The sequence below is a fragment of the Neopelma chrysocephalum genome, unplaced genomic scaffold (assembly GCF_003984885.1).
Source record: "Neopelma chrysocephalum unplaced genomic scaffold, ASM398488v2 Primary Assembly neopelma1_73b, whole genome shotgun sequence".
NCBI lineage: Eukaryota > Metazoa > Chordata > Aves > Passeriformes > Pipridae > Neopelma > Neopelma chrysocephalum.
This window is the reverse complement of record NW_020897734.1, coordinates 1,742,025-1,755,123: the sequence shown is the minus strand read 5'-3', so window position 1 is coordinate 1,755,123 and position 13,099 is coordinate 1,742,025. Positions and strand designations below refer to the sequence as shown.

At 39.9% G+C, this 13,099-nt stretch overlaps 1 protein-coding gene across 1 annotated transcript; it reads right to left on the bottom strand.

Annotated features, from left to right (window-relative positions):
• Positions 1-736: 736 nt before the first annotated feature.
• FAM199X (family with sequence similarity 199, X-linked) lies at positions 737-12,972 on the bottom strand. The gene is made up of 6 exons (XM_027687133.1): positions 12,755-12,972; positions 9,777-9,996; positions 7,978-8,127; positions 7,492-7,653; positions 6,192-6,452; positions 737-5,292 (listed from the first exon to the last, which is right to left on the bottom strand). The coding sequence occupies exons 1-6, from the start codon at positions 12,940-12,942 to the stop codon at positions 5,122-5,124; spliced, it is 1,152 nt and encodes a 383-aa protein (XP_027542934.1). The 5' UTR covers positions 12,943-12,972; the 3' UTR covers positions 737-5,121.
• Between the last annotated feature and the right edge of the window lie 127 nt (positions 12,973-13,099).

Genomic DNA, 13,099 nt, shown 5'->3' with positions numbered 1-13,099 from the left:
ATTCCAAGGGGAAAAAGGAGTTTTATTATATTACACTTGAAACTTTAGTATTGCAGAAGGCAAATTTCGTTCAGAGGCACAGATTATACAGGCTGGCAAGTGTCCTCACTCTAGCCCACTCAAACGCTGGTGCAAAGCCATTGTCACTGACGTGTCCTTGCTGGTGCTGCATGTCCTGGTGTGCATCACTGCAGCTTCTGGCATCCCCACACACACCCACTTCTGCCGTGGCAAATGAGACCTGGATTTACAGCAGTGACACACAGGTGCCTGCATGGTGAACTGTAAAAGCATGGCAGGTTGGCAGCTTGTAAGTCTTGTTAGGGATTTCAAACATCCCAGGACAGGTGGTGGTTTGATGGCTGTGGGTACTGAGGGTGACAGCAGCAGATTCAGTTACTGCTGGTCACAACAGTGATTAGACTGTCTGTGCCCACAGCTACACAGGATAGAGCATATATAGGAAAAATCCTCTTGCACAGAGACCAAAACTAAGGACAGGCAGCTTCAAGCCCATGATCATTCACAACAGTGAATTGTTTCCCTGTGACACAATTCTTGTCAGATTTTGTGGATAACAAACGCCTCTGGTTAATGAGGGACCAGTCTGCTTTCTGCCACCAAGAACCAATAGGATGTGCCACTTTATCTGTACTTTCTGCCTGAACAGTGACTCTGCAGGCTCTGTATATAAATCCTCCTGCTCTAAAGAAGATACCACATAGTTTCATCAGAATATCTTTGCTATATGTCATCAATTTTAATTCCAACCTGTTTTAATATGCACATAACTATTTTCAAATACAAGGAAATCTTGAAGTCAACAGCATCAGAGCTTTCAGTAAATCCTTCACAACTTCAGAAAAATCTCTATAAACATTGTGTAAAGTAGATACAGAATGTACAGAGAACAGTTTTCTATACAAAAGTGCATTTTAGCAATACAATTAGCAGAGAACTGGGGAAAAAAAAAGAACTCAATTTAAGCAATACCATATACTCTAATGTATACCCTCACCTCTCCCCCTAAAAAAAGACCAAAAAAAAAATCAGACCCCCCACTTTCCCCTTGCTTTGGTTATGAACTATATTCAAGGCTTCAATATTACAATTTTTTTTTTTTACACTGAAGAATTTATTTGTCATTTGGAAATGTTTTAAAGTTAGCCAGATGAGAGAGAATGCAAGTATGATTCATCAGAGTTAATAGTCAAAATAGACAAGCTTTGAATATTACTAGGATGTGCCCTTGATAGATTAATAAATTATCTTTGCAATCCTTAAATGGACAACTGCATGTTGACTTTTCTATACTCAAGAACTGCAAGATCAGTAAGCTTAAGAATATTAAACCAATAAATCTAACAACAACTGCCATGAAAATCTGGCTTATAAGAATGAACTGTAAGAGCTCCCAAAACACTTGGGTTTATTAATATTTATAGACCAATGCATCAGCTGATTTCGAAGTTGAAAGAGTGTTAAGAGAAAAGAAACAGCTTCAGGCCATTCAGCATAGATGAAAAGTAAATATTGCCATTTTCATATGTTTCTATATTGTATATGCATTCTGATGTAAATGCATGTACTTAAGTTCAAGCAGGTTGGTTTGGGTTTCTCCCCCCAGAGAATGATCTTCACAGGTTTCAAACCACAATAGGAGAACCAAAATTTAGGCCCAGGAAAGTCTTGCAAAGAATTTTCTTGCTCTTTCAAGTAAGCACCCCATACTGAGCATACTGTAAGCATCTTTTTATCAGTTTCCCAGATAAAGAAAAATAGATATCTTAACAGAGACAAAAGATGACATTAGATACACACACAGAAATCAACTAGGTTTGTCAGGCAGCTTTCTTCCTCATATTTAAAATCATATTAGAAAAGAATGTTCTCTACTGTTTACAGTCTTATTGCAATCAAACTTTCAGTGCTCCTTCTAAGCCTTTATAGAGAAAAAGTTACCATGGAAGCAAACCGTTACCTTTACAGAGTGTAAATTAATTACATTCATATTGCAGTGGGTACAAAGCTCCTACATACACAGCTTCAGTACCATGGAACCATGTAACTCTGAGCTTTTTCCTGTGTGCCTCTATGTTACTTTTAAGCTTGACATTTGTGCTCTGTGAATAAAAAGCAGAGATTTGATTTAAAAAAAAAAAAACAAGAAAACAAAAAACCATACTAATAAGAATGCATTATTTTAGCAGTCTGTTACTCTTCACCTGAACCAGTAATCTACAGATGTAGCCACCATGGCCAACACTTAAATTGGCAAGACCAAGTTTAACTAAAATTCCAACTGTTTGACTAATGCCATGGGTATTTAACACAAATTCATAGAATCATTTAGATTGGAAAAGACCTTTTAAGATCATCGACTCCAACTCTAAATCTAACACTGCCAAGTCCACCACTAAACCATGCCCTTAAGTGCCACATTTATGTGTCTTTTAAACACCTCCAGGGATGGGGTCTTCCTGGGTAAGCACAGAGCACACAGCAGGGAAAGACAGGATTCTGACCAAAAACCTCCCCCACCACAAATTGAGCATGTCACTAGAACTATGGAGGACGAGAAAACAAAAGGGAAAAAAACCCAAATGTGTAGAAGTATGTGAGAACTCTTGAATCCCACAGCTACTTCAGGCCTGATTCTCTGAGATCAAAGACATTATATCTCTGACTACTTGGCAAAGAACATTCAGGCAACATGTTATTCTGCATTCTTACCAAAACATTCAGAGTTTTGTATTCTTACGTTATAAGCATCCTGGGTCTATGAGCTATAAATTACTACCATGGAATCCCTGGAAATCCACTCTCTTCTTTCACTTCTACTGTCACACAAGTGATTGAAGTACCTGCTGGAGACAACACACCACTATCAGCTATTGTGGCACCCAGGACCTTTTCATCCAATGTGACAAGAAACTGGACCCATCTAATCACTTGGATTAATTTATACTTACATGCTCAACCTAAGATCAAGGTGGAAATACTACCTTCCTCATTTCATGATCCCTGGAAACTAGTAGACAGGTGACCAAAACAAACTGTACCTCATCAAAATGAGGGCATCTTCTCTCAACAAAACCTGAGGCATTTTAAACTCTGAAGAACTGCTGAAACAGAAAAAAGTTACACACTTTCATGTTCCACCACACTGAGATATTGCACCTTTCTTACAATTCACTTCAGAGTTCCATTCTCTACAGTATTAAGTGTGCATTTTTCTTCAGAAAAAAAAATTCAATCACATTACAAAGTCACTGCAGAAAATAAAGGCTGTACTGAACTGCGACAGTGTACATACGGGGAAATATTTCATGATGAATTCATCCGTTACCATGCAAGAGTTTAAAACTGCACCCTGAAATGAGCTGAATTGACAGCAATTAAATTTTGTCTTTCAAGGAAATACTGAGAGGTAACAGACACTTGAGGTTAGTGGCCAAATAACTGGCCATATGGGATAGGTAATACTTGAGCTTAAAATGACATTACACAGCTTTTAATCAGTGAGTGGACAAGTCTGGGTACCTGTTGTACAGCAGCAGTAAGAGTGAATAAAGTCACACATACTAGTTTGACTATGGACTCTTTCAGAGGCCATTGTTCAGATATTTTACTGGTCAGTTTATTTTGAGTGTACAAGGAATGCCACTTCTGAAAGAAAAATACTTCTCCTGTCAGGGCTAATAAATCTGTGCAGGACATGCAAAATTAATGTCAGTAGTCCTAAAGCTGACCATGCAGTTCTGCAGGATTGGGCTGTATCGTGCAATTACAGGCACCTGTGGCCACACTAAACTGCCAAACTCCTTAATTCAAGAGCAAAATTAAAGCAATGAAGCATCAAGATAATAAAAAATTACTAAATTCAGAATTCAAAAATATTTTCATAATCGTTTAAGTTTCACATTAAAATTTAGAAGTATTATTTTTATCTCGGCAGGGGGGAAGGAGTTCTGTAAAAAGTAGTTCCAAAATAGAGATAAAAGTCACCTTAAAGATGGCCAAAATTAGGAAACAGGTTAAAACTACTTTTACTTCCCTACCTGAGAGCCACAATTTTACCTCATTTTCTTACCAACAGAAATTTCAAAAGCCAATAGACAACAAAAGGAGATTCTGATACATGTCATGGTGTAATGACCCACAGAGAAGACACCCTCAGCTAAACACACCATTAAAAAGCACAGCTGCATTAATTTAAATTCTCCTGTAAACAACATGAATCTATTTAGATGTGCTTCTAGGGAAGAAAACCACTGAAGTTGTCTGCCACTTGTTTGCACTTCTGTTTCCAGTAGAGTTCTTAACTACTGCTAAGTAGTGTCCTAGACAACTTAATTGCAGATTAGTGTACTTTCAATGCATAAAGACATTTTTATTGGAATCTTTTCATAGAAATAGAAGGGATGTACTGGTTAACCATTAGTGATAATCCTAAGATATTGAGCAGCTTCTGAAGACTAAGCCTGCACTTCCTGTTGTTTTTTTTAATTCTAGTTGCTTCCTAAGAACTACATTATTAGGCAGTATTTGTTACAGATTCCCTGCATTAGAAGTCCTGCTTCTTGTTTTCTGTGTAGTTTGAGTTAAATCACAACTTTTAGAAAAGAATTTATGACAGTACTTTGATTTCATACAATTCAAGAGCAAGACTGAAGAAAGCCCCACAAGAATAGAAAGATTTTTTCCTCATGCTAAACAATCTTCCTAATAATGGGAAAGGAAGACAGAACAAGTCAAGGTGAATACTAACTCTAAGTTGTAAAAAAACAAAGAAGCTGAAACATAGTAATGCATGCTTTGTGTCATTCAAGAGCACCCCTAGATTTACATCTTGCAAGTATTAGCCAAGTTCAAATTTCCTTAAAATTGTATTTACTCAGCAGCTTTTCAGAAGATAGTTAAGTTTCTGAATTCTTTGTTGCAAAATTAGTCTCAAAAAGCTGAAGTTACTCAATACTTAGACCTTCTTAGCAAAATTACACTTGAGAAAAGATCTGGTTTATATTGTTAACACTAATCAAAATTTGGTCAGGAAATATATGTAAACAATAAGGATAATACATTTAAGGCTTAGAAAGAACACTGATAAATTCACCCCTGTCACATTAAAACATCCACATCTCCTTCATGGTCCTCCTCAGTCACTTTTAAAGACAGCACTTCTTCATTAAGAAATAATCCACTCAGTCTTTCTTTACGAGCTTGTCTCTGCTCTTTCAGCTGTCTCTTCCGTAAGGCCTTTTGTTGTAGTTTCCGTTGCTTGGAACGTTTCTGTCAAAATAAAGAAGAGACAAAACATAAGATTTTGTTCTGTAGATTAGAAAACACTTCTAAAGCTGGCAAATATAAATTAACCTCAAAATAACATCTGCTCTGAAAAATAACTAATATGAGTTCTCAGAGGTGGTGTAAACATTCATCCAAAATTGTATCTGATATTAAAATATCAAGACCCATTTACCACATCTGAGTTATGAGGCACAACATTACCCTGTGATGTTGCACAGTCGAGTTTTTGATTGGAGGAATCTTTACTGCTGGGGAAATGTTACAGTCTTACATTAACAAACCCAAGATGTTGAAGAGCAAGCAAGAACTGCTCCTCTCCTCCACCCTTGAAACTGAAATTATGGAGACACAACAAGTGCCACAGTACTACTTTAAATGGAACACACTTCAGTGGGTCACTCCTCACCACGTAATCTCATGAGATATGGAAGAATAAACTGAAGAAGATTCAAAAAGCCTGATGAAACTTTTAGTTGGAAAAAAAAAACCACAAAAGAAAAACAAAACACAACCAAGACGGTCTTTACTATCCAGAAATTATGCCTAGATTAGGGTGATCTTAAATAATTATTTTTTTTAAACTGTGCGTGTTTTTAAGTTAGATGCATAAGCCCTTATTCAAGCCCACTCACATTACTCTAAACAAAAGGAATTAAAAATCTGCTACAAACATCAGGCTTTCTCTTGGAAGAGAAATTATGGCAAGAGCACAAGTTTTAACTCCTTGTGATCATGTCACACCAAACAGTCAACACCGGTTTATCCAGATAACTCAGTTACTAACTGTGTTCCTTCAGGACAAACATCCCAGGTAAGATCACATAAGCGAGCTTAAAGAGTTAAGACAGCTTAGTGCAGATTTACATAATTAGAAACTTTACTTTTGAATCCCGGATTCTCTCTGCAGCACTTGAGGACAAGTTACTATCGCTGTGCGCTCGACTCATGTTGGCACTCGAGTTTGAGGCGGAGTTGGCGACGCTGGAGCCGCTGCTGCTGGCTGAGCTGACCATGCTGGCACTGCTGCTGCTGGCACTGGCACCGCTCACACCACTGGTGCTTGCACAGCTGTAGCTGCCCCTCTTCCAGCTCTCCCTTGCTGACCGCTGCCGAGGTCCGTGTTCCTTGATGTAGTTCCTCACCTGCAGAACAGAGGCAGCAAAATTACTAAGGCTTGATAAACACTGCACTGAGATGCTCCTTTCCATGGAAAAATAAATCTGCCTGTTAATGATCAAGTTATTGGATCAATTCAGTTAGACTTTTAAAATATTTTGCTGTGCCTGCTTAAATCCCAAGCCATCTGGCAGTCACCCAGAGAACCAAGTTAAAATTAGCTTCACTACAGAAGGAACAAAAATAAGTAGCAAGGTTTGGGGTTTTTTCTCCTCTCCTGCTCCTCAAGTTTGCTACTACATTAGTTATTATTTCAACACCAAAAAGGAACATCAGTCAAGTTCAACTGAACTAAGCTGTTTACTTAATGTACCAAACCCCTTTATTTTGCTAGGTATACTCAAACAAAAATGGGTGTAAATAAAGCAGTACTTTTCTACTGTAAGATGATACTTAAAAAATGCTTGAAATATGAAATAGGCCAAGCCCATAAAAGCAGTGAAGTTTTCCAGTTTCAGTCTTCACTTTCATCACAATCAGAGTAACACTGAGGAATTCAGTTTGTTTGGACACCACATCTCTTCCCAACAACACATCACAATAGTACAAAGATTAAGAAGTGGGATGTATCTACCCTACCAGTCAAGTACCCTTCTTTGCTATAATTCCTATTTTGTTACATGTTTAAAATGCCTTTTTTAATCTCCCTTTCTACATGAAATTTATGGTCTTCCCCTACCAATCCCAATCTTTTAGAGTTTTATATGCCAGTTCATATTCAGTGAGCAAATGAAGATCCTCAGCTAGTTGATGGTCATGAGGTGAGGTACACTGCCATAAGCAGCACCAGGCCTACAGTACACACTCACCAGCTTAGGCTTAACACATACTGAGAATGTACAGTCACAGTCTCATATAAAGGTTTCTCTCCCTGACAATATTGTGCTCTAGTGTATATCTCTATATCTAATGATTAGGTGTAAAAATTGATCACAAGTCCATACAATTTTCCAAGACATATCAGATGCTGAAACCCCAAAGTCAAATGTACAAACTTTAACTCACCTGTTTCAGTTTTTCATCTGTGAGACAGTTCAATTCAATAATGAATTCACTATCTGTAGGTGAGATCTGAGCAGTAGGATCAATAATTTTAATAATATCAAGTTGCTCTCGAAGGCCCATTTCTGTACTGACTTTGCGACTCAAATATTCAATATATTCAACCTAGGATCCAAAGAGAGGCAGGTCATTTTAAAGTACCATTGATTCTAAATGAGAGACAGAAAAAAGGAAGGACCAACAGGATAAAATATGCTCAAATATCACTATTCTAGCCTTGAGTATCCTTAAAAACTCAGGGTAAAAACGTGAGTAGGCATTAAACCGCCTCTTACAGATCCAAAAGACAAGAAGATTTAGTTTTGAGAATCAAGCAGTCCTGTATAGGTCTGCATTTATACCTACAGCAATCAGGATGGCATTTAAATTGTATCTTTTAATGGAAAGTTCTTCTGTACATTGCAGTTCTCACACAGGAAAAAAAGTCACCTGTTCATCATTTGTCATTGCGCTCCATGGAAGTTCATCAAGATTCCTATGCTTGTTTTTCTTTTTCGGAAGCAGACAGGGAGAGCTCGGAATACTAGGTATAACATCAGAAAGCACATCACTCCCACTAGTAATGTCACTGCCAGGCAACTTGTAACATGCAAGAGAAAGAACAAAGCTTTAGAGTACAGTAGGCAGATTGTAAATCACTCTAACACTATTAACCATTCAAAACATACTGTCAAATTAGCAAAGCATCGATTATCTCTGCACTCTAAAAACTTCTTTGTAATTACTCATAACTCTGCAATACTCCCTCGAATCTTCCAACAAACAACCAGTGCAGCAAACTCAATTCATACTATTCTCTACTTATCAATCCTCTTTTTAAAAATTTTCATATAAGAAAACAGCAGAATGATGTGGCATTTCAATTATTTCCCTTTTCCATCAGTGGAAATTGTCCATTACAATTCAAACTTAAATCTAAACCCCCCATTTCAAAGCATAAGTCTAGTTTAAGGAATATAATTTCAAAGTCGGTCTGTAATTCATACCACAGCCCGTAATTACACAAGAATATTCAATTAAAATTACTGTCATTTGCCTGGAAGCAACTGCAGAACTTCAGCTAGCTTCATTTATACAACTGACACATGATTTCTGAATGCACTTCCAGTTGAAGTGGGACAGTTGGATTACTCATGCTCAGATTCTGCCAGATAACACCATAAAGAGCTGCAAAAAAGTCTTTCCAAAATTTTACAAGTCCAATCAAGTATGTCTCTTAAGAAAAGCTTGTTTTAAAAAGCAAAGAGTAATAAAAAAGCTAGTTACCAGTCAAACATGCTGTCAGCTAACTAAGGCTTAAGAAATTACTTCTTTTCAAAACAATTGCCAAGTTTATCAGGCAATTAAAATTTCACAGCTCAGTGAAGCTCTCTGAATCTTTGGGATCCAACCTGAGTTGTTCCTACAGGCTGCATTATACACATTATACACAAGCACTTGTAACTTCTGCAATAAATAGAGACCAGCAGTTCGACTAAACCAGTCAGAAATTCGGAGCTAATCTCAGAGCACGTCTTGAGTTTATTTGCATCTTCTGGAACAGGATCTGAGCCTTCTTAGTTTTCAGTTCTTATAGTGCCCTTAGGACTCTACATGCTTTGACTAAACTTTACAACAAAATTTAAAAGTATGACCTTCGCTCACTCCTCCAGATTAAGAAGGCTGGAATGAAACTAAACAAAACATTTCTTTATCACTCAAGATTCAGGTATGTGCTCCCATGCTCAGTAGTTACAAAGAAACAAATGCTGAGAAGGTCATTTGGTCTGTTCAGCCTGGAGAAGAAGAGACTGTGGGGAGATATCACAGCTGTCTGTCTGCAGCTTCCTCACAAGGGGAAGAGGAGAGGCAGGCACTGATCTCTTCTCTGTGGTGACCAGTGAGAAGATCCAAGGGAATGATCTGAAGTTGTGTCAGGGGAGGTTTAGGTTGGGTATTAGGAAAAGGTTCTTCATCTAGAGGGTGGTTGGGCACTGGAACAGGGTGCCCAGGGCAGTGATCACAGCACCAACTCTGACAGAGCTCAAGGAGCGTTTGGGCAACACTCTCAGACACATGGTGGGATTCCTGGGACTGTCCTGTGCAGAGCCAGGAGTGGATTTCGATATTCCTTGTGGGTCCCTTCCAACTCAGGATATTCTGTTCTATCCGACAACTTTTCAACTACAACTAAACCCAGCATATAACAGCCTACACAAAATTTTACATTTACAGTGGAACTAGTTTACCTGCCATTCAAACTCACTGTCTGACCAATCCCAGTATGTGCTGATAGAAGAAGAGACATCACTGCAGACACTGCCCTCGGGGAACAAATCAAAAGAGGTGAACTCCTGGTCATCCAACAGAGAGTAACAGTCATCCTGATCACCAACAGAAACCGATGAGAACAGCTCCTCACTGCACTCTGAGCTGGCGACGCTGGTTCCACAGGATGTCAAATTCCACCTGCAAAACATGACAAAACAATTAGAAAGCAGCAAACGTTGGCATCAACTGGCCTGAAAAATTCTTTTAAGCCTTTTAAAACTATCTCCACTTTGCTTGCATTATACATGGATTTTACTGAAGTTATAATCATAGAAATTGAAGTATTCTAGTTTTAAATATTTTTTTAAGTCCATAAACAACACCAAGGGGAACCCAAGGTCAAAAATGGCCAGGCAAAAATCCACACACAGTTAGTATAATTACACCTTTATTTTAATATATTATCATTTTCCACCCCAGAGCCACGACTCCTCTAGTATGTGAATTGCTTTTTTTTGCTGTTGGTTGGATTTCCAAAATACATGGATCTAAAAATAAAATTTTCCATATGTTTAGATATTTAAACTTTCATGTAAATTGAAAAAAGCAGAACTAAGAAGTTAATCAATCAGACATCAGGATAAATAGAAGTCAAAAAGAAATTCTAGGCTGATAATCCCCCACAAAACTGAGGCTTAATAAGGAAACACATTATGGATTCATTATTCACAACTCTGAATGTCAAAAACATTGGACATGCTATTGGAATAAAACAGTGCAAGATGGGAAAATGACCTGTGTGAAAATGCTACCATGCCAAAACTAAACACTTTTCCCCCCTCATTATCTCATTTATAAAGCTAGTTAATGCTGTTGCTAAAGGAAGCTATTGAGGACTCAATTTTCACAGAACAGGTTTTTTGCTCTAATGAGAGTAAGTCAGAATTTAACAAGCTCATGAAATCAGTCTCCATATCTGGATTTATTTTACATATTGGTGAAAAGTAGGTCGAGACAAATATGAGTCAGCACAGCACTGCAATATGGCCAAAACAATTTGAAAAGGGCTTCTAAAATGCACCACACAAACCCACACAATCAACTCCTTTCCATCAGCCTGTCCACTTCAGCCTGGCTAACTAGAAAAACACTGTTCTTGCATCCAAGCAAATCTCATCGCCCTGAAGGGCAGGTCCTCACTGTCATTATTTAAGCTGCATACCAGGTTGGCTAAATATGTTTGTGATGGATTCACTCCCACATCTACTTGGCCGGCAGTGAATTTATCCAATGTTAAAGACATTTCCAAAACTCCTCTTTTAGCAGATTCAGGAGATCCTGCTCTCCCTCCCTTTCTGGATCCCTTACAGACGTGCAATGTTTCACCGGTTCAGACTTTTGTGGGCAGGGCCGTCCATCGGTACGGAGCAGAGCACGGGTGTGGTGACACAGCACACTTCTCAACACGACTACAGTTACAGAATTCATGAAATATTGATGAAAGGAAAGACACACTGGACAAAGTTTCCAGACCCATCAAAACAAAGGGTGAGGTGCAGGGGCTCTACCACCACCCCACTGTGCAGATACTCCAGGTACAGGCAGTCAGCCCTCACCTTCTCGTACCCAGGGGAGTCTCCTAGGCTTGCTGAGGTGAACTGGACCAACAACAAGTGGGAACTACATTAAAATTACTCATAATATTAACAGATAGAAAGCCTTATGCAAACACCACAGATTGAGCTGTGCATCTGCAATGGCTTAATGAGTGTGTGCCCTTGCCCAAAGAAGTGAGATAGCCCCTCAAGATGCCTGAGTTACAAACCTGCATTTGTAAAATGAGCAAACCTAAGTGACACACTTGGGAAGTGAAAGGCAACACAAAGAGAAACTCACAAAACAACTATCAAACACTTATTTTACAGATATGCTAAGAATATTTCTTACAGCTCATGTCACAATTGTGTCTTATGATTTAAGAACCCTATCATGAAAAACGTATCATATTTCATTAAGGTTGTTTGTGCTGAATCATTTAAGAATCTATAATTAAGAGTTTGCCCTTGTGAACAATACTTTTAAAGTGCAATTTCCATGATTTCATACAAATTCAACTAAAAGATTACCTTATTAGTCACTCTTCATAATGGTGTAGTAGAAACACTAATAATCAGCAAAAGTATCTTGCAAGTCTGGAACAGGAACTAGAACTATCCCACACATATGTTCGTGACTGAAATCTCACAGACTGTTCTCAAAAAAAAAAGCTATTGCCATATTCAAGTTTAATACTACGCATTAGCAGAATTACGTTCTTAGGAAAGCAGGACTGTGATTTTCACTTTATAAGCACAATTGGAATTTCTTTGTAGACCTGTATTTGCACTTTTTGAATAGATCTTTTCTACGAATTACAGGCGGAATAATTTGACAATCATTAGTAGCATGGGATTGAAATGTTTCTGCAGGAGTCGGTGCAGTCACCAAACTGCCTGACTCATTCTGAACCTCTACAGGTTTGCCTGGTGTCCATGCAAGGCCTGCTTTTAACTCTTATAAACACACCACTCTGCAGCTGACTGTCTTACAGCGCTCAAAAATTACCAAAAATCTCAAAAAATAAGACATTTGGAAGGGAACGAGGCTTGTAGCAACCTGGCTCAGTGGAAAATATCCCTGCCCAAGGTAGGGGGGTTGGAACTACATGATCTTTAGGGTCCCTTCCCACCCAAACCAGTCTGTCATCTTTAAAGAACGACCCAGCTCACATCGATAGGTGTAACGTGACGAGCCGAACCCCGACTAAGCCAAGCGCAGGGTACCCCAGCAGGGCGTGCGGAGCACCCTCAGCCCGGTCACACTCGGCTCGCACCGGGCAGGGGAGCGGGGCAATGATGCTCGGCCCTGCCCGGGGGCAGCGGCCGTGCTGGGGCCCCTCAGCACCCCCCGGGCGCACCTGTTGGAGTGGAAGCGGTGCAGCGGGTCGGTGCGGTGGCAGGACGAGAGCTGGCAGCCGAAATCGCTGACGTCCAGGCAGCCCTCCTCGCTCAGGCTCAAGCTGCCGCCGCGCGGCGGGTGCTGGTGCGAGAGCAGCGGGCACGGCTCCTCCGGGGCCAGGAACTTCTCGTACGGCTCCTCGGTCATGGCGGCGGGCGCGGGGGCGGCTCGGGAGGCGGCGGGGGCGCCTGGGGCAGGCGGCGGGAGCGCCTCAGGCACCCGGCGGCGGCGGCGCCATCAGCGGCCGGTCCCGGGACGCGCCGCGGTGTCGCGGCGGCTCCTTCCGGCCCCGGCGGCGGCGCAG

Coding starts and splice junctions, on each gene's coding strand:
- FAM199X (XM_027687133.1), bottom strand. CDS start 12,942: ATGACCGAGGAGCCGTACGAGAAGTTCCTGGCCCCGGAGGAGCCGTGC. Junction 9,997..12,754: donor CACCGCTTCCACTCCAACAG/GTGCGCCCGGGG, acceptor CATGTTTTGCAG/GTGGAATTTGACATCCTGTG. Junction 6,453..7,491: donor CAGATGAAAAACTGAAACAG/GTGAGTTAAAGT, acceptor TCTGTTCTGCAG/GTGAGGAACTACATCAAGGA.